The sequence below is a fragment of the Anser brachyrhynchus genome, assembly GCF_964034855.1.
Source record: "Anser brachyrhynchus genome assembly, chromosome: 2".
Lineage (NCBI taxonomy): Eukaryota > Metazoa > Chordata > Aves > Anseriformes > Anatidae > Anser > Anser brachyrhynchus.
Window position 1 is genome coordinate 125611612 of NC_137695.1, and position 24874 is coordinate 125636485.

The window sequence follows — 24874 nt, forward strand, 5'->3', positions numbered from 1 at the left end:
CAGCTTGCACTGTGACAGTAGAAGAGTTTTACATTGTGTGGTTTCAATGTCATTCCTTCCCTTTAGGATGTTACACGTCTAGAAGGACTACTTTGATATCAATCTTGAGCTTGAGCACCTGGGTTTTCTTTCCAGTCACAGACCGAAGAGCTAGCCAGAGAGAAACCTTCAGCTTTCATCAGTGCTCTCAAAATTCAGACGATAGCGTCCTGACATATTTCAGTATTCAAGAAAGCATTTCCTCTTGTATGGGGTAGCTATAGACTTCTTACTGATTGACAAGGTTACTGCATTTCTGCTACTCTTTTAACGTGCACATGTTCCAATGCAGACAGGGAAACTTTATATGCTAGGGATTTTAAAGAACCGTGTTTCAATAAAGAAAACCACAACGAAATGTACCTCAGAGGAACTTTTCTGAACCTGTTGTAAAGCATGCTGGTTGTACGGGCTCAGCATACAGACGTGCTTACCTCCGTCCTTGTTCAGAAGAGTGTCACAGCCTGTATTTGTGATTCCCGGTTGCACATCGGTGTGTGTGTAACATACATCTCACGGGAAGGTGTGCAAGGGGAAGCTGCACTGGCTCTTTCGCTGGCGATCAGCACAAAACAACCCAACTGCTGATTCCCTGGCCAGCTTGCCGGGACATTTTTATAATTCTTGCGCTGTGTTGTTGGAGATCTCCAATTAGCCTCCAACCGGAGCTCGCAGCTTGTGTGCGAAACAGGCAGCTGCTGGCACGCAATCTTCCCTGAAGTTGTTTCCTTTCCTTTTTCCTGAGATTTAGCGAAAGGGGGGGAAGGGGTTGGAGTCACATGGATACAAAGCTTTTGATTAATGTCCAAGTCTGTGCTGCGGCGGCGGCTTTCCAACCTCCCAGCTCACAGGGCGAGCTGGGAACCAGTGACCGCTCGCTTCCTCAGGGCCGCGTCCCCTTCCTGACGGGAAAGCGGAGCCCGCTGGGGGGGCTGCTCGCCTCCGGACCTCGGCTGGAGCCGGGTGAGCCGGGGCAGAGGCTGCTCGGCGGCAGGGCATCCCTGCGGCTCCGGGCCCGCTATGTAACCCAGCGGGCTCTTTTGTTGTCCTTGTCCGCAGCGCCGGGCCGCTCACGCCTCAGCGGGGCCGCGGGCAGCGCTCCGCCGCGCCGCGCACCATGACGGAGGAGAGCAGAGGGGAAGGCAAGGGGGAGAGCGGGAAGGACTTGGAGAAGCAGCTTCGCCTCCGCGTCTGCGTCCTCAACGAGCTGCTCAAGACCGAGCGGGACTACGTGGGCACGCTGGAGTTCCTGGTGTCGGTGAGCGGCTCGGCACGGCTCGGCACGGCGCCCCACCGAGCCGGGCTGCGCGGCTGGGGAAGGGGCGCCCTGCCCGGGGAGCCCGCCCGCAGGGTCGTGCTGCAGCGAGGGGCACCCCGCGGGGCTGGGCAGGAGGGGCAGCGGCCCCTCGGGGTGCTGGGGAGGGCGGCAGCCCCTGAAGGGCAGCGGGGTGAGGGTGAGGAGCACTGAGCGGGGCTGGTGTGGGTCATCTCGGGGGGCTGGGGCCACCTGGGAGGCTGGGCTCAGCTGTGGGTGCTGGGGTCGCCTGGGCAGGCTGACCCTGGCCAGAGCTGTGCTGCAGCGGGTGAACCTCCGTCCACACCCCACTGACACTGCGGGTGGGGTTACCTGTGCCAGGTAACGCCCTAATCCCTAATAAGAAAGGCAGGAGTGTGCGCTCTTTGGGAAACCCAGAGGAACAGTTCTTACTTAGCACAGTTGTGCTGTGCTTCGTTTGCTCGAGGTGTCGGTAGCATCGCTCTAGGACCCTGATGAGATAAATACGTCCAGCTCATCTGCTTGATTTTGCTGAGGATCTTTCACAGTAGCCCCCGCGTATTTTTCTCTCCTCCCCTGTGCCATTGAAGAGGGGAAATCCTTCAAACTGCAAACTTCCTGCTTTGCTGCTTTGAGATCTGTGAACTTTCTGCTTATTATCATGAAAGAGGAAATTCTCAACTTGGCTGTGACAGGGAGAATAAAAGCACAGACACAGGAGTGAAATAAGATCTACAGAGTAGCTTATTTTCTCCATATGTTTATCCTCAGCAGAACCTTGAAAAATGGTAAATGGTCCAATGTGTTTTCTATTTCTAAAAAAATATTTGATGTATACTTGAGAAGGTGGCTGTACGATTGCCTTTTACTCTGTTCCTATTTAACAATCAAATTTTACTTACTGTAAAAAAAAATCTTAAGGGAATATGCTTCAGTATTTCATCTTAAGCCCCACATTTGGTGTATGTCAGATTCTTAGGTCTTTTCAGCAAGTTTAAAGAATTTGGAGTGTCTTTAATTTTGGACCCCACAGTTTCAGACAAAATGGGTACTGATGTTCAAGCAGTAAGTGCTCCTTCTGAAGAGCAGACTCTGTACAGACTTCAAGTTGCATGCAAGTAATGAATTCAGTAATTAGTCTTGCAGAATTTGGATCAAGATGATCTAAATAAATCACATGGAGAAAGGGAGGAGCGCTGGAGTTAAATGCCTGGTTCTAGGTCAAATTTTACATATTCATTAATGTTTGTGAACAATGTTCAAGTGATAGCTCAGAGATCTAAACCCTTTGCAGGGAAATGTCATGCTTTTGAACTGTGCCTTGTCCTTGTTTCGAGGAGACAACTTGGGAGCTTTCCCTTTGCCTGTCTGCTAGGACTGGTGTTGAGAGTGCCTGTGGTGGTGGATTTTACGAGGGGGGTGGCTCTGGACTAGTGCCAGTGTGGAGACCAATCACATTTATTACATATTGGCATTGTGCTCATTCCTGTGGCTACTTCTTGATCTGGAGGCTGCATCTTCTCAGCGTGAGGTTGTCTTAGGGCACAAAGTCTGAGTTTGTTTTGGATGAAAGTGAACTGCAAATTTTTCTCTTGGAGCACATCTGGATGGGGCAACAACGTGGGGTCCCAGCACTGACTTTCTCTGTCCAAACCCTATCCTATTTTGCAGGGTTCCTTGTTAAACTAGAGACAGCCCAAGATGCTGTAATTCCAATACAAGTTAAGTTTGGCTTCCAGGTCTCCTCGACACTGTCAGTGGAGGTCATTTTGGTAGAAATGGGGTTTCCTTTATGTATGGAAAGCTGAAGCCATTTGTAGTCTTTTTAACAGTTTACATGGAGTACATGCAGTTTTCACTGAAGTTTATAGGAACAAACTGTGGTTTCAGGATTAGAGCTTATGTCTTCTGTGGAGTTACAGAATGCCATGTTTCATGATGTATGGTTCCTTTGGAAAGGTACATTAGCATTTGTGAGGACAAGAGCTAACTTTTCACCGGTTTGGACTGAACCTTTCATCTTGTGCTTATGTCCTGTTATGGAAGCAGTTATATTAAGAGACAAAAATTCATGTTTCTTCCATCAGTCATTCTTGTGTAGGACAGGGACAGTACCTAAGTGGGATTTGTGTGGAAGTATAATGTTCATCATATCATACCTAACTCTTTTTTTGAGTACTTTGTGCATCCTGTGAAGTGAATTGATAACATCCCCCACCCCTCTGGCTGAGGCAAAACTAAGTTATCATGATGGGCAGTCTGTAACATAAACAGGTGTGAAAGTGAAGTGCAAGCCTGATCTAACTGAGTGGTGGGAGGAGGAGATCCCTGTTGCTGATGTGATCATGTTGGGGAAATGGTGTTTTACCTGCTACAGGCTGTGGCTGGCTGGAGAATGAGATTATAAGGAGGATGTGACTTTGCTAGTGTGTATCTACATGGGAAATGCTTTGCTGGTTTCCCTGCATGGGAGCCATGCCTATTACGTGTTAGAATTATTTAGGTTCTTCACTTTATGTTGGAATTAAAGAGCATCTCACCAAGGACAAATTTCTCACTGGTTATTTAAAGTGTTTTTGCTCTCCTGCTCCTCTGTGACTCCTCTTTCTCCAATTATCATCAATGCAGTGAGAAGTGGTTTGTGTATTCTGTCAGGGCTCTACAAGGCTATTAAGTACAAAGCAGAAGATTTAATAGGTTCATTATTTGATTAAATAGATGTACCTGAGTAGTCCTTCCCATGTGAGTTCATTCCCCTCTTCTTGCCTTTACACTGTATAAATTCAGTATATTGTTTTTAATCTGCTTTCATCACAAGTCAGATCTGCGTGGAAAGGTCTGGTTGTGCTAATATTACTCTTTCAGATCTGAATCTTCCAGTAATAAACTATGGTAACACGGTATGTTGAGACATAATACAGAGAAACAATGATTTTGTGCTCATCTCAATGAGGTATGTAAACGTACATGAGGTGGATAAACTTAAGTCCACCAATAGTCACAGCAATGTCAGAGGGAGTAGGCACAGGGAATTATGAAGAAAGGGTTGAACTTTTCCTTCTAACATTTCATTACAACACTTGGAGGGTCATTTCAATACTAGAGTTTTTGTTCTTGTTAGCATTTAGTGTTTCTTAAAAGAATTAAATCTACTGATAGAAGAACTTGCCTAAGGAACTAAAATATTTCTGAAAATCATATCTACAAATGGAGTTCACTATGAGCTACAACATGAGGTTACTTTTACAAACTTGGTTCTTTACTGGCTAAATTAGCTGTTGGGATTTTTCTGCTGCTGGGCCATACTTCTTGGGTGATCATGTCATCTTACAAGAAAGAAAGCTGTGTTTTCCAGTGGAGTGGAAGCTGTACTTGCAGGGATAGAGGAGAATCTTCTTTCACCAAAATGTTCTTGCTGGAAGGAAGTGAAGGCAACAGTTGGTGAATACTTGCTCTCTCCCCAAAATAATCACGTTATCTAACAGTGTAACTGAATAATTAATATTATGTTGAGTGTTCATGGTAAAAATGCTATTTTTTTTCTTTTTTTTTTTTCTTTTGTGATTTATCAGTGTATACCTTATTTATTTCATTCTTTCCAGGAAATGAAAAATTGTATATATTTGATGTGCTCTCTGTAAATGTAGTGAAAATTTCCTGTTTTTCTCTAGAAGTAGTAGCATGATTAGCTAGTTAGGATAGAACTGAGTAAACTTTTCCAAGATTCTCATTGGTCTTGTATTTTATGCTGAGAAATACACTTGACTTTTTAATGAATGTTTAATTTTTCTTTTTTAATTAGCTTAATGTTTTCTTGCAAGGGTTCATTTGCTGTAGAAATCAGGGTACTCATCTGAACGTACCAGTAGTAAGGAGACCAGTAAAACTGGAGGTAGTTAATAGTAAAGAGTTATTAGATGGTGGCTGGCTTAATTTGTCACTTTCTGACTTGGTTTAAGGCTTTGTTATGTTTGTTCTTCATGCTGATGTTTGGCCAGAAAAGGCAAACCAAGCCACGAAGAGCTTTAGGAGGCAGGTACACTGCAGTGATACAGGCTAGATACAATAGAAGGTTAAAAAAAAAAAATGTATTTAAGGAAAGAAATTTTATTTTGGAATAGAAATTGGACATGTAATAGATCTGCTGCATTTGGTACTTCAGGGGATAGCTGTGGAAGTAGAGTTTATTTGTATTTGACAGAGATTGTTTTTCTGCTGCAGTTTTGTGTTCTGACAAATTTGACGTTGATGGGAATAGAAGCAGATGTTAGCACTCGCCTGAGCCTTCCAAAACCCCATGGCCGAAGCCGGGGCAAATTGTTAGATCCTGAGGCAGCTGGAAGGAAAAGACAGCCAGTTTATTGTGTAGAATATAGTATGGTTTATAGAGTCTCTTCTGTGAATAAACATACATTTCAGCCGGTTAATTCTCAAATCAAAGTTCAGTTCCATTAGATTCTACTGTACCATCTTCTCCTTTCCACTTTACTAAAGTAAAAAAAAAAAGAAAAAAAAAGGGGGGGGGGGTTAAGTTTGCTGTAAATGCGTGCTCTGTTAAGGCAAGCAGAATCCTTGCTTTTCAATGGGCATAAAGAAATGTTTATAAGGTTTATCGCCCAACCTTCTCAGTGGCTGTGTGAGTCCTCGGGTCCCGTATTTCCCTGCCACCCTGCGCCCTTCCTTTCTTTTGGCTCAGTAGGTATTTCTCTGATTGTTGAGCAGACTAATTAGTTGGACAAGTGATTAATTGAGACTCCAGGTAAACATTAGTCAAATTCAGTGTTTCTACTCCATGTCAGCAATAGATAATTTGTGTCCTAGACTGAAACTCCTCAAATGGTTATGCTGGATGATCCAATTGGGTGTTGGACCTTTTACAGAAGAACCGCTTTTAAATTATCTTTTATGGCTGTAGTCTGATACAACGTGTGTGTCGTTGTGTGTATATATGAATATATGTTATATAGGTTATTTATGTTATATATATCTCAATTACAGTAATGATTAGTGACTTCTTAATGGATTGCATAATTACATTTGTAAAAGGGATTTAAATGAATGGAAGGGAAAGGTTTCAGCTGGCTGCATTTTTTGATAAGCTTCTGTGATTTCCTTTCTCTTCAGGAAAAGAAAAGCAACATTCTATGGCAACTTCATCATAAAAAGTCAAAAGGAAGTGCAAACACAATTACCATAGAAAGCCAATATCTTTTCCATTCACTTCCAATTTCTGCTGTTTTTAACTTGCTTAAGCATTACAAGAAAAAAAAAAGAATATGGTATTCTATTCTTATTTGGCTTGGTTGGCTATATCAATGGCACCACCTGTGGTCTTTATCAGAGTAAGGGTAACTGCTTAAAAGCAGTTTATTTCTTTGTAAACCCCATCCCCAACATCAAATGCTTGCTTTGTAGAGTGTGTTTGCAAGAAAAGATTATTTACATCTCTGCTAGCTGAGCAGAACCTTGTGTAGGCAAAACGGCAAAACCCAGACATTTTTAAGAAAGATTTTCAAGCATGTGTCTTATCTTGTTTGGAAGTGTAGGGAATTATACAGCACTATTGATGGATATTTCATAGTTTTCAATGAACTTCCCCTTACTGCTCTCAGATGTACTTAGACTGTATTTTGAAAAGCTGCTTTTTAAGGAAAAGTGTATATTTATTTATTTTTTAATCTATTCAGTGAAAAATGTAAATACAGAAAAGAGAAATCTTTGTTTCATAGCATTTAATAAACTCTTCTCTTTGTAAGGCTTATTGTAAGATGTAGCATGCTGAAGAGGACAATATTTACACAATAAATATTTATATTTACACATATCTGTATTTATAAATATCATTGTATTTGTAGTGTTCCATTTATTCCTTTGCTTTGCCTTATATCTCAGTCCTGACTCTCCTGGACCATAAATTTCACAAGATTGTAATAATGAGTTACTGATTTAGAAGAAACTATTTGGAGGGACCATCCATCGATACATCCAGACTAAGTTACTATATGCTGCCTAATCCTGTTGAATGGTATCCTGTTTGGGGTGATTTCAAATATTTATGGAGACATATTTTTCAAACCTCTTCAGTAGCAATTTTTGTCACCATTTTAAAACAGCAAGTGCTTTGAAACTATGCATTCCAGGGTTAGTATTTTTTGGTAGGGTTAGTATGAAGAACAATTTTGTCAAAGCAGAGGAATTCCAAGTTAGTAACAGTATTACACTATAGGAGGAACTGAGAAGTTCTTCACATTGGAAACCAAAAGGAACTGTATTTTGGCCAAAATAAACAAATCCAAACTGGCTATAGTTGACCTAAGATACAGGTGGGGGCAGCTTGCCAGTCTGTGGAAGGCTGTTAACCATACATATATATATATATATATATATATATCTGTCTGTATGTTAAGTATATGTCCCTGTGTTTGGAAAGGAATTGGGCTACCCATGAATGAAGTATAGAGTTGAGCAAGATAATAATTTAAATTAATAATTAGAATAATTTAGGCTCCACCTTTGTACTTAAGTATATTAAACAAATTTGCATACATATGTACTCATGGATATTCTTTTCCAGGATTTATGTTTAACTATTTTTCTGGCTTTACTTTAATTCTAAACTACATTAATATTTGTCCAGTTTTCTGTTTTGGACTGAGCAGGATTGTCCCTGTCTTTGGTGAATAGATGGTGTGCATTGGTGTGGGACCCAAGAGAGTACTCAGGGACAGACTGCTCAGGAGGAATATAAAGCCATGCAGCAATGGAGACAGCAAAGTCTGAACTCAGCTGGTACTGAAATTAGAAGTGTGAAGGGCAGCAGAAAGGACTTTAATGTTTGTTGGTAGGAAAAGGAAGGCTAAGGAAAATGTGTGCCTACTGCTCAGTGGGGAGAGAACTTTGTGAAAAGTGGACACAGAAAAGGCTGAGGTTCTCTGTGGTCTTCCTTCTGGAGTTTTCACTGATAAGGGTTTCCTGTATTCCTCTTGAAGGCCGCTTGCGGATTTTGTGGGAATGTGCCATTGCCTTCAGTAGAAGAAGGCACAGTTACAAAGTACTTGAGGAAAATGGATATACAGAAGTAGGAGACCAGATGGGATGCGTCTGGGGGAGCTGGCCAGTGTTATTGTGCGTCCTTTTTTTCATCTTTGAATCTCATCTTCAGTAATGTCCTGGTTGGCGTGATGGGAAGGCACACTTTCAGCAGTCAGAGGGACCTCAAGAGGCTGGAGTAATGCAATGATAGGAGCATCATGAAGTTCAATGAAAGCAAACGTAGAGCTCCTACTCCTGGAGTGGAATAACTCTGTGAACCAGTATAGTCTGGGGGCTAGGAAGCAGCTTTAAAGAAGGGGCTCATGGAGTGCTTGTGCAGAAGAACTTGAGCACGAGTACATCCTTGCAGTGCAGAAAGCAGTCAGCATCCTGGGTTGTTGCAAGGTTGTTACCATCAGGTCAAGTGAAGTGATTCTTTCTCCTGTATTCTGCAGTTATGATACCTTGGTGAGTCCAGTTTTGGTCTCTCTAGTTCCAGAAAGAAATGTGTCTACTGAAGCAAGTCCTGTGGAAGGCCAGCAAGTTGGTGAGGGGCCCGAGGCATACTATCTGTGAAGGGAGGCTGAGAGAATAAGGTTTCTTGTACCTCAGGAAGAGAAGTCGCAGGGAATTTTTATTGCTGTCTGCAGCTCCCTGATGGGAGGATGTGGAGAAGATGGAGCCAAACTCCTCTCAGGGGTGCACAGTGGACAAAGGAGAGGCAATGGGAAATGGGAAATTCCAACCCAATGTGTGGAGAAAAATATATTTTAATGTGAGGATAGTAAAACACAGGAACGGGTTGCCCATAGCCTGCGGAATATCTATATTTTCTTCAAAGCTCAGCTAGGCAAGACTGAGCAACCTGTCCTAGCTGACACTGCTTTGATAAGTGGCTGGGCTACATGACCTCTGGAGATCCCTTCCAACTTACATGAATCCTAAATTTTGGATTTTTTTGGTGTGACAGGGAAAAAGACAGACTGTCTTGAAATTTCAACTCTTCAGGGAAGCAATTTTTTGCTGGTTGGCACCTCTACTTTGTTTCCTTTGTCTGAAATTGCAGTGCAAATGGCCAGGTTACGCTCTTCAGCAAATATTCAAAATCAAAGAAAAATCTCAGATACACAGATAATTTTCCCACTGTATTATATATGTTCAGGGGACAGATAACCTGGCACTCTTGTAATATTTTCTGTTCGGAGATCTCTCAGTGCATTACTGTCATTAATAAATCAAATCTGAGTAGTTGTACAAATGGGAAACTTAGAGACAGAACTTGATTTTGGGTCCCAGAGGAAGTTTGTGGCAGAGCCAGAAATATAATCTGATGTCTTGATTCCCATTTCAGTACTCTGACTTCAAAACAGTCTTTTCCCTTTATATATAATTGATGGTAGAAGAATGGATGTCTGCTTAAAATGTCTGAGAAACTGCAAGGATAACTTCACAAAGTCAGCTTCATTTTGTGCAAGCTTTACTGCTCCTGTAATTCTCTCATAGACTGTTCACAGCTCAAGTTATCCTACTGTAGGGGCAGAACTGAGATATTAGGGGTTGATGCTTATTTTCTCAATAAATAATTCTAGACCCTATGAGACCTCCTGATTCTCCCTTGTGCTTTTGGCATCCCGGCTGCCAAGTCATCTGGCATACATCATGGGCTTTCTGTGGTTTTCAAGTCTCAAGAACATGAGTGTAGTGTGGCAGAATGGGTAGAAGAAGCAGTAGTGGACAGAACAGTAATAAGATGCAGTAATGTGGCTTGCTTTATTTCCATGCCTGTGATGCAGGTCCCCTGACAGACTGATAGTATCTTATCTCTTGCTGGATGCAGCAGAGTAAATAATCCACCCCTTGACCTTCCAAGGGAAGTTTTCTGTGCATTCTCACTTTAAAACGAAATTTGGTTGTAGCTGCTGCAATTTGCACCTGAAGTTTAAATTCATTATATGTATTGATACGTTTGCAATAAAGTTTTGTCTATTACAACAGCCAGAGAAAGTGACCAGTATCAATTGACAAGTGAATTTACATTAAATACAGCTTTTATATATTTTCCCTATGAAATATACTGGTAGTTTCTCAGGCTGTTGAAATGGAATACTTCCTAGTGAGAGGGGTGGATATGTTCCTGCAAGTTGACTCAACAGTTCCAGCCTCCTTATGCCTAAATCAAACAGGATATGAGGAGCATATGAAGGAGGTGCATTGGTGGAGTGAGAGTGCTCTTAGACAAGTGTTGGAAAATAACTTGTTGCCCCCCCAGGTAGCCACGTAATTAATATGTTCTAGGTGATCTCAGCAGGAATGTGGTAATGTACTGGGCAGCTGAGTTGCTAGGAGTGCATTGGGTGTCTTCTGTATATTTAAATAGGGGATATTAAGAGCTCCATCAGGGATATAAATCAATATGAATAGTGTGGATTGGGCAAGAGCCATCGGCTGGCAGGCTGAATAGGAAAGGAGAAATAGGCTTTAAACATGGAGAACATCTAGGCCAGGAAGAATTACACATTGGGTTTATGCAGTTAATCCATGTTGTAACTGGCTAGGTGGGAGCTGGACCACTGGAAACTTTCTGCACTTGGGACTTCAGCCTTTTGATAGATACTAAGGATACTTTATTTACATCGCAAAAAACAGTCAAGAAGATATAACTGGGTAGCAGCTATTCAGAGCCTAAAGGTTGGGCAGGTGTAGCTGACTGATGGGCAATGACTAGTGTCATACAATCCACAGTCTGAGAAACAGCTCTGAAGGTGACATTTGGAATATACATGTGGCTGTGATCTCCAAGTCCCCAGCTGAAACGGCTGAGGCATAATTTCAAGAACTGTAAGTCAAAAAGTTTAAACTTTTAAAAGAGTTCTCTCAGTTGGGCTAGAATTGTGTTTACAATTGTTATACTTGTTGTAAATGTAAATATCCAGTTCTATGAAAAGCTTAATTCTTCGCTGTACTAACTTCATGAAGTTGTGCTTTCAGAAAGCCTTCAGTGACCTGTATGTTGGGGCTTGTTCATGAAAAGTTTGCTGGTTAGGCAGCAAAGGGTGAGTTTGGAAGCCAAGTGTCTGTTTTTGAGTATCTTGTAATGGACCCAATCTGGTGAAGTGGATGAGATGACTGTATTTGTGTCCTTGCTACTCCTCACCCCAAATTATGGTAGTTTAAAACATGATGAATGTGTATCCAAAACAAAGCTGTTTTTATACCATTACAAGCTAAAAAATCCATATTGGGAAAAAAACACGATGAAAGTGGTGCAACCCCTGAAATAATTCGTTAGTTTGTATGTTCTTCTAAAAAGGTACCACAGGAATCAGGAACTTCCTATTTTATATTATTGAAATAAGCTGGAAAGTACTAGATACAAAATGGGAGAATGGAAAGTACGATGTCTCTTCTTTGCGTATAATACACTTCCAGGATGTTCTCAGGTTCTTCTGTAAACTTAATTGGCCATGCTTTTACTTCTTAATCCCTACTGTGACATTTTAGAAAGAATTGGGCACTAAAAGCCCAAAGCTATAAAGTTGAAATGATATACTGTATAACCAAGTGATTGATCTCTGGGATGCTATAAATTTGTGTAACAAGACTGGAAAATCACTTCATTTTATTGCTTAGTATGTGCTAAGTTACCTTACCCAAGGAATTTAAGCATATGGTGTATCCAGATGCCTAGAAGAAATAATATGTGATATGATGCTTTGAGATGTCCTTGGGTTCTGTAGCATGAGTGTGGTGAAGGGACTTTGTTTTAAAAGTCACAGAGGCATTTGAGACTTAAACAGATGAGAAAGCAACTGAAGCTCTGTAGTGTACAAGCGGGGCTTTCATTAAAAAGATGCCAAAACTTTACATGGTAGAAGGTAGGGAAGTAGTGGCATATACCTGTAGAGTTGGTCTTTGTCATTTTAAGAGTAACTTGTAAAATGGTCCTCACTGATCAGTGCGTGTTTATTTTTCCGTTGTTTGTGGGAGAGATATATTTGCAGAAGCCACATAAAGTGGGAAGACAGTAAATACGTCCTGTTTCATGAAATGCCTTTGTAAAAATGGCCAACGTAAACTTATAATGATAGCTACTTCCTTCCACTTGTCTGTAGTTTTTTGTTTTTAAAGCTTATACAATACCACTTAAAAATGAACTTGCAGTGTAAGATAAAGACCTAAAATGAGAGGTGTTGGAAGGAATCTGTGAATTAATGTGATACATTTCATAGTAGGTCTATCACAGTAACATTTTTTTGTAATAGTGGTTGGTAGCATTATTTAAGGAGGATGTATTCTTCCCATCTTCAGTCATCAGAGGTTGGGGGCTGTTGGTACTGCAGATTGTGGATGGAAGGCCTGGATGCAAGTGACATAATCTCTGAGTGTGGTAAGTTTTTTTTTTTTTTTTTTTTTTTTACAGTCTAGTTTTTTGACGTCAGTAACTTCTGACTATGATTCCCACAAAATATATATATTCTCTCTCTCTCTCTCTCTTTCTTATTATATATGTATATTCGCTCTCTATAGGTACATTAAAGGAGGCTGTAGCGAGGTGGGGGTTGGTCTCTTCTCCCACGTGCCTGGTGACAGGACGAGGGGGAATGGGCTAAAGTTGTGCCAGGGGAGGTTTAGGTTGGATATTAGGAAAAACTTCTTTACTGAAAGGGTTGTTAGGCATTGGAATGGGCTGCCCAGGGAAGTGGTTGAGTCCATCCCTAGAGGTCTTTAAAAGACGTTTAGATGTAGAGCTTAGTGATATGGTTTAGTGAAGGACTTGTTAGTGTTAGGTCATAGGTTGGACTAGGTGATCTTGGAGGTCTTTTCCAACCTAGACAATCCTGTGATTCTGTGAAAATAATTCCTTTTGCTCATTTTAATTGTCTTGCCTGAAAAATTCACACTGTCAGCATTTATCTTGTTGAAAATCCAAGTGTGATAAATCCTCCCATACTTTTGATCATCTGTCAAAATCCTTTGGGATGAATTTCTTTGGTGTCAGTATCATTGATCTTCACCCTGGTTTTGTTCTTAATCTTTTGCACAACACTTTTGAAAGGGTAAGAACAAAATAGCCAAATGTGTGTAATAGATGATCAAGGTACTGAATTATCATTTGTCATGGACCGAAACATGTCGAAGAATTCTAATTATCCTTTTTTTTTTTCAAAGTGTAGTTAGCACCTTACTTAGGCCCTGCTTTCCTCTCTTTATTTATGTTAAAGTATCAAAAGCAGTATTTTTAGAGATTGGGGATGATGCTTGAGGTATGAGCTGTAACAGCCGTTTACTCTTTCTCACCATTCTGGTTTGCAGTGTGAAACTGTATATGGGGAAAAGATGGTGTAAGAGGGCTCAGTAGAGGACAGAGGCAGCCAGTGACAGTAAGAAAAATGAAAAAAAAAAAAGAAAACCACCATCAAAACAAGTCAAGTATGTGATGAGATTTCCTCATAACGTAGTATTTGTGTTAGTAGAACAGATGTGGCTGTCTTTTGCAGTGTTGAAATAGGTGCCACTCATGGTTCCATGAATTACCTGTGTTGCTGGATGGTTAAAGTGAGCGTGGCTAGCAGTAATGCAGAAATGCAGTTGTTTGGACATCTTCATATGTTGTCAGCCTGAGGTGTGAAAATATTATCTTTGCATTTGGTTGTAGTGTGTTTATTTTCATTTATTTTATGTTGAAATATGGAGTTTCAATAATTATCAAGAGATAATTGAGCATTTTGTAATTAAAGGGGGGTGAAGTGTGAGCTGTCTTTAGATAATCTCAAGTTGACAAGTAAAAGGTGTTTTCAAGATGATGTGACTGATTTAACAGTTTGGAAGTTACAATTTGTATATTTCTTCCCAATGCTGAAAATAGTTCCTATAAGTATCCATAGAAGGGTTGCATCTGCTGTTTTCTCTAAGTAGAATGATTCTTTTTCTAATGAGAAGTTGATTTTATAGTTCAGTTGTACAATACAACGGGTAACTACCGCTAAAAATAATACTGGAATTAATGAATGGAAATTACAGAATGAATTGGATGTGATTACCACATTTAAATGCATTGTAATACACCTAGAAATGTTCTTTATGGGGACAGAAGAAGGAGAGTGAAGTCCTGATAGGGATAACTTTATTTTTCGTTTACTTTAAGGTTATTCCTCATTCATTTATCTCTTTGACACTGCGTGAGATCCTGTTTATTAAGAATAATGCCTGGAAGTTGGCAGTTATATTCTGTATGAGTGTGTTAATTTCTTCCCATATGCTGTGAGGTTGCCCTCACAGGAAATAAAGGGACTTTTTCCCATGTTTAGTTATTCCAAACTGTTACAATAGTCAGACCGGACAGAAACAAAGGGAAGGAAAGTTTCCTGTTTTCTGGCTGTGCAGATATTGAAGAGTTCTTCAGTCCCGTGGAAGGTAAAGCTTTCTTCATTTTGAGGATGAGTGCAAAAAGAACTGTTTTTTTGTTAGTGTATGAAGTTGCTGTGCTCTCTGTCAAAAAGCAGTGGTTCACTTTCTTAAATGTTTTACAGGCAATTTACTGCCCATTCTACCCACCCTGTTTACATTTCAGCATTTATTTGCAATTTGAAATAGTAAATTTCAGAAGGGAAAGCTTTTTTAAAAAGTTCCCTTTTTATAAATGCTCGAATAGATTGTGCTGTGGTTAAAATGCTTTTGCATAGTTGATGAAATAGTTATATTAAATAATCTTCATGCTTGTGTGACTGTGACTACTATGAGCATGACTGACATCCTCAAAAGGGAAGCAGAGAAGAATAGGAATATAGGAAGCTTGGAATCTTTTCAGAATAGTTTGAACTGAAAAAAAAAAGCCCTGTTACTGTATTTTTGGTGCGCTATGCCAGGACAAAAATCATAAAGCTAGTGAATCAGTGACATGGCAAATACAACAAAGAAAGTTTCATGTGAAAGTGAGGATGAAGCACTGATACTGCTGTGTTTTTCCATAGGTACTGAAAGACAAATGATCTGATTATGATCTGATTAGAGCAGTGCAAAAGCCCTTGAAGTCAAGATTCAGCCTGATGACTTTATAAGAGATTGCTTATCCTTAAATTTCCTATATGAATATTATGAAACACTCCTGTAAGTTCGTATAAATGACCTTCAACCATGATTAAAGGTTTTTCTTTCCAGTTGGAATACATGAAAGAAAAGTTTGACAGGAGCTGTAATACCGGTACAATTTATCATTTTGTTTAATAGACCAAGTGAAGAAACTTTTCTAAGTTAAAAACATTTAAAAGTACAATTCTATTTCATAGTAGTTTATAACCTGCTACAATATCAATTTTTATGTCAATAAGTTGACTAGTTAGTATTCAATCTTTGCAAATTCTTAACTTAGATTTTATAATGCAGTTGTCAAATTAGGATGTGTACAATCCAGTGAAATATAAGTTGTCCAAATTCATTTGTAGGACACTTCTTCAGTGAGATGTGTTTTCGGTAGTAGAATCCCTTCAGACACTTTCTTGGGTCTGAGTCAAAATTTTCAGGTGTATCATTAAAAACGAATCATCTTTCATCTTCTGAAGCTTCTCCAGTTCTCTGTCAAACCTATTTTATATACAAATGCCACTTTACAACAGCTATCAATGGTGGTGTTACATAAAATACATAAAATTTTCCTGCCTGACATTTAAGCTGATTTTATGTAGGTTATTTTACAGGATGCGTGAGCTAGTGTTGTTTCTCCTGGCAACTGCTATATCATGAAAAATGAGGTTAATTTGTGCATCTTGTGAAAAATGTGTGCTGGAAATATACTGGATTAATTAGTTTTCATCTGTATTACAACAACCTTGAGTGCTGAAAACAAGGAATTTTTGCACTTGTAACTTTTACTAATAAATGAATAACTAGACTTGGACAAAATGGTATTACAATATAAAAAATAAAATATGATAGCCACTGCTAATACTATGCATTTTCATATTATGCATCTTCGTACTGAAAAAAAATTGCCATGCCTACTTGTCAACTGTAATTTGACTTTTGACAAGAATTTTTGGGTGTAAAACAGGATTTGGGGAAAATGTTATTATGTATCTAGACCATTCTTTGTATACAGTATTGCACATTTGTCTTAATGTCCAATAAAGGCCATAATGGTTACTCCATTCTGCTTCCTCTTCCTTTGCAGGCACCAAATAGGTCTGGACTAATACAGTGCATCAGCTTCTGACTAACCCTTTTAATTCTAAACCTTTTAATTTTACACAGTAAACTTATCTCCTGTGCTGGCTAGTAGTAATGGAATGAAACATTCGTTGTAGTTACTCCATGAACTTCCAAAAGGAATTTACCAGTATATCACAGCACTTGACCCTTTATTCTTCCATCTATTCAAATTTTGTTATTTTTCTCTTGCAGAAGATGGTGTTGTTCTTAACAGATAACTGAACTTCAGAGATAGGTGCATCGAGTTTTATTTACCTATTTATCTTTTGGAAGAGACAATGCTGTTTTTGATAGACTTAACCGAAAGGTGCACTGCTCAGTGGCAGTAGGGCAGCAGTATGGATGAGGAGCAAATATTTGCATATCAAGCATTCCTATTGCAATATGAAGTCTCTTAGAGTGAAAAAATTGGGATTTTTTTATTTCTGGTTAATGAAAAATGTAAATGCATGACAAACTTGCCACATGCAACCAAATTTTAAACCTAATTCACTTCTAGGGTTTTGAGAGAAAATGAAGTATAACTGTTGCAGAGACAATCTTAGAATATTTTTCATCTCTAAAAAGCCTCTGCTAGTACAATAAAAAACAAGATTATAGGGAACTACTGTCTTCCTGAATTTTCACAGAGATGTCTAACATGACTTGACTAAACTTAAGGTATTAAATTCTTAGCAGGGAATTTCTCAAGTGGAGATTTTTATTTGGCCTTCCCTAGTGTGGAGATCATTCCGATTTTCTCTGCCTAGGAAAAAATAGAAATGTGAAAGAATGGAAAAATGGGAAGCAGGAAGCAAACATGCATGCAGGTGATGGGACAGTGCCAGAAATCCATCTCCTCATGTAACGGGATCTTTTTTTTTTTAATGGGTCTGCACATCTGGCTCAGGAGCAGCTTTGTTGGCGCTGTTGCTTCTACATCTTGAGGGCAAAAGTCCTTTCAGTTGTACTTAGTATGTTTGAGTCTTCCTATGTATCTTGTACTGCTCTCCTAAAGATCAGAATATTTCAGGTTCTTACCAAAACATGTTGATCCTGGTTTCATCCTACAGTATTGCTGATTTGAAATAATAATGATCTCGAGTAAGAGCATATTTTTATTTACACAGCATAAGAGTGAAAAAATAGAGTGCATATAGAATCAACAATCTTGCTTTTCTGGTATTAGAGAAATGTCTGGATAGACACACCTGTTTGTATTGCACAGGAAAACAAACTTAATTTCAATAACCCCCTTTTTATCCCAAAATATTATGTGGGTTGGAAAGCTATGATGATTCATGATCAGAACTCACATACGAATATAGTTTATCACTTTTTAAGTGTTGCAGAAACATACCACTAAATCAAATTTTAAGTCTTTCATTTTATCCCTTGAAGTTGTATATTTTATAATGCTGCTGGTTTTTATTCCTCTGACCTGCTATAAGTGATTGGTGTGCCTGTCAGGGTTTGCACGGGCTGCGTACAGCTACAGAGAAGAAGCTAGTAGCCCATGTGAATCTGCTATTTTCTAGGTGATGATTAATATCATAGTAAAAATGGATAATTAACATAAAGTATTGCATAGCCCGAGGCTATGCCGAGGCCAAGACAAAGACCCAAGGAACCAGCTTGCTGGTTAATTTTCAGATTCTCTTCAGGTCCCCAGTGCTTCTGAAAATGAAAGCAGTTCATCTGACAGCACTCGTGCTACTTCTGGCTACTCACATGGGGACAGGACTTTTGCAGAACATTTCATCTGAAGCTTTGTGTGTAATTACACTAGATAATTTTCCTTTTTTTTTTTTTTTTAATGCTATTTTAATAACTACCGTTCAGCACTTTGTCGTCTGGCCTCGGGGAGATAGATACTGCTGCTCTTGCCCCACAGAGGCTTAGTTTTTTTTAATTAAAAAGTCTGTGTCCAGTTTTTCCCTTAATGAGAAATAATGGCCTCAGTGATCAGTACTCTGATTCTGCAAGGCTGAAGATAAGTTTAGATTGCTCCTAATTTTCTGTAAGCAAACTTCTGCACAATAAACTTCTGAATTTGTATGCTCATACTTAGGAATGTCCCGTTGACTGGAAATCCCAGGAAAATAGTTACCTTAGATTTTGGGTTGGAGAAGGGTAACAGGCTGCTGATCCCAACCTGTTTAATATCAGTTTTATCTCCAGGTTCTTTTCAGATAGAGGTTGACAAGGCAACGCTAAATCAGAATAATAAGAGTTACGTTTGTGTGATCTGTGTATATGCAGATATTAATATACATGAACAGATCTGTCTTAACCTGAGACATCTACTAGAGGGGCCTATTTTAGGAGCTGTTTACCCAGGTGGCTAATGGGGGAAGACAAATTGCCTCAAAGACAAATTCAGAGCACCTTGAGGTGCATTTTGAGCACTTCAGAGGCTTTCTGTCTCTTTTTTCGTTCAGTTACCATACTAAGTTAAATACCCTTCCTAATGCTGACCAACAGATTTTTCCTTTATATGATCTATTTTTCTTTATTGGTATTACTTCAGCAGCCAAGATTTCCATAAGATTTGTCTATAATTTTTTCATACTTCTACTTCCCTTGAAAATTGTTCTTATGCTTAAGAATTCATTTATTCATATTCATTTTTTTTCTTTCATTCTTAGTGTCTCTAGTATGGATAAAAGATGACAGTTTTTATCACCTCTCTTTGGTAACCACAAAAGTGAATTCATTAAGTGGGAATGAATAAATTACTTAAGTTTCCAGTAGAATATTTAATGTCTGTGGTTGCAAAGGCTTTCACAGGAGCTACCGTACGTCCTTCTAGCTCAAACAAGGACTAAGAAGTTAACATTATCCTGGAACTCTAGTGTTATAATGGAAGTGCTTTGTCTTAGATTAAATAAATATTTACTTTGAAAGTCCAAATTTACATTAGCCAAAAAGATTGTTAATGTGTATTGTAGATTGTGTATTCTGATAATAATGAGGAAGTGTTCTCAAAATGCCACAGTGAGAAATTCTGAGATTTGCGTCTTATTCCTGGTACATTCAGGCTTTGATCATTTGCAACGATGAGAGCTCAAACCATGCTGTTCCTGTCAGTGGTGCCACTTCTTGCTGTGGGTAGGTATTCTGATGACTGGCATCTGACATTTCTGCTGTATGAACCATAGGAAGAACCAGAGAAAGAGGCTGGTGAATGATGTGGCAGCTGCCAGTGCTGCCGGTAACAAGTTGCAAAAGAAGAGACTTGAATGTCTAGGATTTCATTTTCTTAGCTTGAGCATTATGATTATGGGTAACGTTAAGTTTGAAGGTGTATATATGTACTATGGAAGTTTTCTACTATTTCCTGGATTTGCTTAGGGAAATAGCAGGAAGAGTGAATTTTGCTGTCTCCTGCTGATGTGTCTGAAATATTCAATCTGTAGCTACCTCTAAGGTAGATTGGCTTGCCATAGTGCAAGAAAATATGAATGCGAAAATCTGATCTGCCATCCTGTTGAGCAGGATAACTAGTTTGAGAGAACCTAACTGTTGATACTGCTAGGGAAAAGAGCAGCAGGCTTTGGGAACCTGACTGAGATGCTGTCGACAAGAGAAAAAGAAGGGGGCTGGTTAATTTGAAGGTACTATAGAGAAAACAGTTGGGGAAATAGAAAACAGAGTTCTTCAGGTGTTCATAGTTTAAACACAAACCTGTGCCGTGTGCTCCATGTTAGCAAAAGGTAGCTAGATAATGCTTTAATAATTTTAAATAAATGACTCTCATTTGAAACCTCATGACATAGTATTTAAAGTTTTTAAAGTGAAAAGAGGTATTTAAAGATTTATACTTTATTAATTTATACTAGAAAGAAAACATGATAATGGTGACTTTGTACAGCACACTGAGTGGTAACTTCATTCTGCGTGTTTTTAAGCACTCTGCACAAATGAGGAGTTTATCTTTGTAGTTTCATGGCCAGCTCGGTAAAGCACACAACATTTGCTTTTAATAAACAGATTAAATGCAAGAATCGAGTTCTGTGTGTGTCTGGTCAGGAAACTGGCACCTTCATGTTTCATAAAACTTTATTAAACTTGAGGAGAGGGAGGCAAAGTCGTGGGGTTATTTTCCTAACGTCAGAGACATTTTCATGTTGAGTGCAAATGCAGTCAGTTCGACCAAGTGAAAAGCTTGGAAGCGCTCGGTGGAGGCTTGCTGGAAGCCTGCGCCGTCGCTGCCCATAGTCTCCGTTTGCACTCGGTGTTCTTGGCACCCTGCACACCACTGCGCTGATCCCACTGTTTGTCTGCCATCTCTGGACAGCCGCGGAGCCTATTCCAGCCCACAGCCACCGGCCTCAGTGGGATTTTCCCAGCAGTTATGTCTCTGACAGCCTGGACCCCTCTGGTACCAAACCTTAAAGCTGGGTTGAGAAAGGCTTTGTCCTGTACTTTCAGTGCCACTTTTCCTACTCTCCAGAATGTGGGGTAGAGGAGAGGGATGCATTGTGCTGGCTCAGAGGGGTGATTAACTGCTTGGATGAAGCATTGTCAGGAGGAATAAACAGCATAAAGCAGACAGGTGATTTAGAGCAGGCTGGCTGGAGTGTGTGTTGATAAATGCAGAGTCAGGGAGAAGTGTGAGAGCAGAAATCATCAGAATTGGGAGACTGGGGTGGGTGATGGGTGTGGAAGCAGCGAGCAAGGGCAGGGGGATAGGTGGGAAATGCCAATAAACTGCAAGCAGAAATCGGTATGTCAGAACACTTGAGCACACTCTGCTTAAAAAACTCAGACTGAAATTCTGGTTTCCTAGGTTTTTTGCTCCTTGGCTATTTGGAAATAGTCGTGAAACACCAGGCAAGTGCAATTTCTCGCTCTGGTAAACTCTGAGGACTACTTTATCTACTATTATTACCAGTTAGTAGAGATTTCTGCTCCGAATGTGAAGACTAATGACTTATGCAGAGGAGAGTATTGGTTTACATGGCAGAATGTATGTTTTCCAGTTTAAAAAAAGATCTTAGAGCAGTTACTAGAAGTTAGCATACTTCTCTGCTCATGTAAAGCGAGTTGGGCAGAGGCAGCAGAGCAAGAGCAGCCTGTGTTGCAATGCCAGTTGCTGGTTTCTGCTGAAGTTGTGCTAACTCTGCTGCTCTTCCTCTTAGTTATTGTTATTCTCATCTTAGGAACAACTTTTTGTCTTCCCAGCATCTACTTGGTATTGTAGATAAAGACATAGCCTGTGTAACAGTGTTGTGACACTGGAGGCAACGAGGCCAGTCCTGCTCTCTCCTGTCAGCTGGCTGCGATGCTAATCCTCAGTCTGCCTCCTGCCACCACCAGTCCAGTTTTTGCAGCAAGCAGGGAACAGCTGTTTTATTGAGGATCTGTCCTGTGACGAGGAATGGGAGAGATCACAGTAAAAGTCCATTGCTTTTACAGTGCATCCTCTGAAGTGAAACCTTCCTCTAAATACAGCTTTGAGTCCTGTATCTCAGCTTTTGACAAAGTACCTCACCCTTGCTCTCCCAGTTTGCTGTCCCATCCTTGGCTATGAGACAAAGAGCTACCTGGCTGGATGGAGAGAGGCAACTGGGGAAGCTGCCTCTGGACTCGTACTGGCCCAGTGCTTGGAAGAGGTTTCTGGCATGTTGTGGAGAGCAGTAACCTTCCTTGTACCAGAAGCCAGAACATTTCTTGACATTTTGGATTTATCTTGTATAACATAAATCTTTGGATTTATATTGTTGTGGTCTTCATATGTTACTGTTCAGGTAGCGTGGGGTTACTTGGTTCCACTAGAGTAAACTTTCTTAGGAAACTGGGATGCTTTTTTGAGTAGTTGAGCAAAGTAGTTTTTTATTGAAAAAGACAAAAGCTCAGGGATTTAGTGTTATTAAATGAAAGTATAACTGCATAATTTCTTTGGGTAGATACATAAAAAGAACTGTTCTGAAACAGGAAAACTTGGATGTTATACCAAGTAGTTTCTGAAAACTGAAGTGATAAACTTGAATTGCATGCTAGCAAGTTTAGTTAAATCCATGTTTTAAATAAGAGAAAATAATTAATATAGTATTCTGTGCAACATGGAGGCATTTTATAGTCGTACTGCTTTGAGTATGTCTATTTAAAATTGTTTTGAGGAGTCCCTTATTGAATTTGAGCATACCTAAAGACTATAGGAGAGCTAAGCAAATACATATCTGAAACAGACGTTGTGTTTGCTCTTTGAATTTTTTAATAGCCTCTTCTTGGAGCCTGGCTTGGCTCTTAAGTTAATTAAGCAAATTTCATGACATCAGCTGGTTCTTTTTCCAGATCCAGCAGAATCTTGTATCTAAAATGTAGCCGGTTATGAACTTGGTTGTTTAAGTAGGGACTACATCTATCGCTAATTTTGAAACAAATGTAAATGCCATTAGCCTAAATAGATTTTGTAGCACATTGTATCATCTGAACACTCAGATGGCTGTAGTGTTTTAATCAGAAACACGTGGTAGTTCTTACAGGTGAAGAGAAAAATAATGACTTTGCTGGTAGAGTAATTGTACAGTAATAAAAGTTTCTTGTTTGGTTGGTTTTTCTCCTCAATCAGTATGTCCTGGTACAAAGCAAAGGAAAACCTGTATGGGCAGCAGGGTACAGAGTCTCTGGGGTCAGCAGTAACTTAGGAAAAGTATGCAGCAAGGTCAAAGATCAGTTTAGGGGCCTATTTATCAAGTGAATGAGCCACAGGGGCTGCCTTGCCGTTGGTTCACAAGTTGATTTAGAAAACAGGAGTGAAAGCAGCAGGATGGAAAGCACAGCTGAGATCTCTCAAGCGAGCGCATTGATCGCACTGAATGCCTTTCTGGGTCATGTTCGTTTCACGAGCAAACAGTTGATTCCCCAGTCTCCGTCGCAAAGGAAATGGTGATGGCCCCGGCCGGGGGGTGGAGGAGACACGGGGGAGGAGGGCATGTGGCTCATGCCGCTTCATTCACAAGCACAAGGATGGCACCGGGCCCAGACTCTTCATAGAAGTCCTGCACAGCAGCTTTCAGTCGAAATTCATGCTGCTGATGAGATGCAAAAGTTTCTTTTCATTCATAGCAGCCAATTCGTTCCAGTGAGCAGCGAAACATAACATAAAGTATAGAAAACACGTCGAGCGGTTGCCAATTTCTAGGCAGATTAAAACTTTTTTTTTTTCTGTAGCTGAAGTATGCTTACCATGTAGATTTCCCTAATCATGACTTGTTTTCAAAGTTAGACACAATAGCATAGTGAGCTCTAGTAAGCAGTTGGTATGCTTTGAAACTTTGCTGCCTAGCTAATTAATGGGATTTCAGTTTGGAGGATGGGCGGCGATGCTTGTGTTGTTGTCCTTGTTTTTGTAGAGACAAAAACTCCATGGAGCATTCCGAATAAAGCTGTAATGATTGGTCTGATTGTAATCAGCTTGTGTTGTTTTTGACCTTGAAAACTATCCATACCTGTTTTCACATGTAACATTTTTGTGTATCTCTAATTAGAATTGTATAATTTTTAATTTGTGTTTTTTTTTTTTTTCCAAGTCATGTTAATGGATGAAAACTGCTAATTGGAACACAAAACTGTTTCCTGTAAGGACAACAAATGCTGTGGGGAGTTGAAAAATATCGCAAGAATCAGTACTACTTACTAGCTACTAAGGCTCTGAAGATGAAAGTAGTCAGCATGACTTAGAAAATAAATCTGCTTACCAGATCTTGAAATATGTGGAGCAAATCATCTTCTCTGGTAATTTAACACTTGGGATAGGGTTGAATAGGTCTGCAGCGCGATAAATGTGAGCAGAATTTTTCCCTATTGTTACTCAAATGCCTGAGTAACAGGCATTCTTTAGAGACTCTGTCTTTTTCTAGTCCTGTGGCTTGTTTAGCGTGGTCAGTGTGATGTATACGGTCAGGTTTTGGGTTAGTTTAGGTCTTAGCTGTTTTGTAAAATGAAATTACACAATTTAGAGTAGATACATTTTTGCGTATGGAACGAGCCTAGACCACAGTTTCAAGAGTATTTCTGTCCTGGCTGGTAGGTGAAGGTCCTAAAAGTTCTTCCAAACAGCACAGTCAGAAACATTCAAGTAATGCTACAGCTATGAGTTCGGTGTATAAGAAAAAAATTAAGTATTTCAAGGAATTAAAGATGATGATGAATCAGAATAAAAGATCTTAGTGATCTAAATTCATAGGATGAGCTGGGTACTGTGGTGCCCAATCGTACTAGGTCTGACCAGAACAAAAGGGCGTTTGTTTGTTATTGCCATCTGAGGACATGCTTCTCCCCCTCTATTGCACGAAGCTGTCGGTAGTTTCTTATGATGGTTAAAAATGGAAGTCT

General features: G+C 39.8%; 1 protein-coding gene across 3 annotated transcripts in view; it reads left to right on the forward strand.

Moving 5' to 3' along the window:
• Positions 1 to 765: 765 nt before the first annotated feature.
• Positions 766 to 24874, forward strand: part of PREX2 (phosphatidylinositol-3,4,5-trisphosphate dependent Rac exchange factor 2) — a 177223-nt gene continuing 153114 nt past the window's right edge. Inside the window, exons 1-2 of one of the 3 annotated variants that reach the window (XM_080578459.1) lie at positions 766 to 1002; positions 1099 to 1297. In XM_080578459.1, coding sequence (XP_080434585.1) covers positions 1157 to 1297 — 141 coding nt within the window. In that variant the 5' untranslated portion in view covers positions 766 to 1002; positions 1099 to 1156. Of the gene's footprint in view, positions 1003 to 1098; positions 1298 to 2081; positions 2104 to 2134; positions 4269 to 24874 lie in introns of those variants that run through there. The other 2 variants (XM_080578460.1, XM_080578461.1) reach the window with 2 other exon arrangements.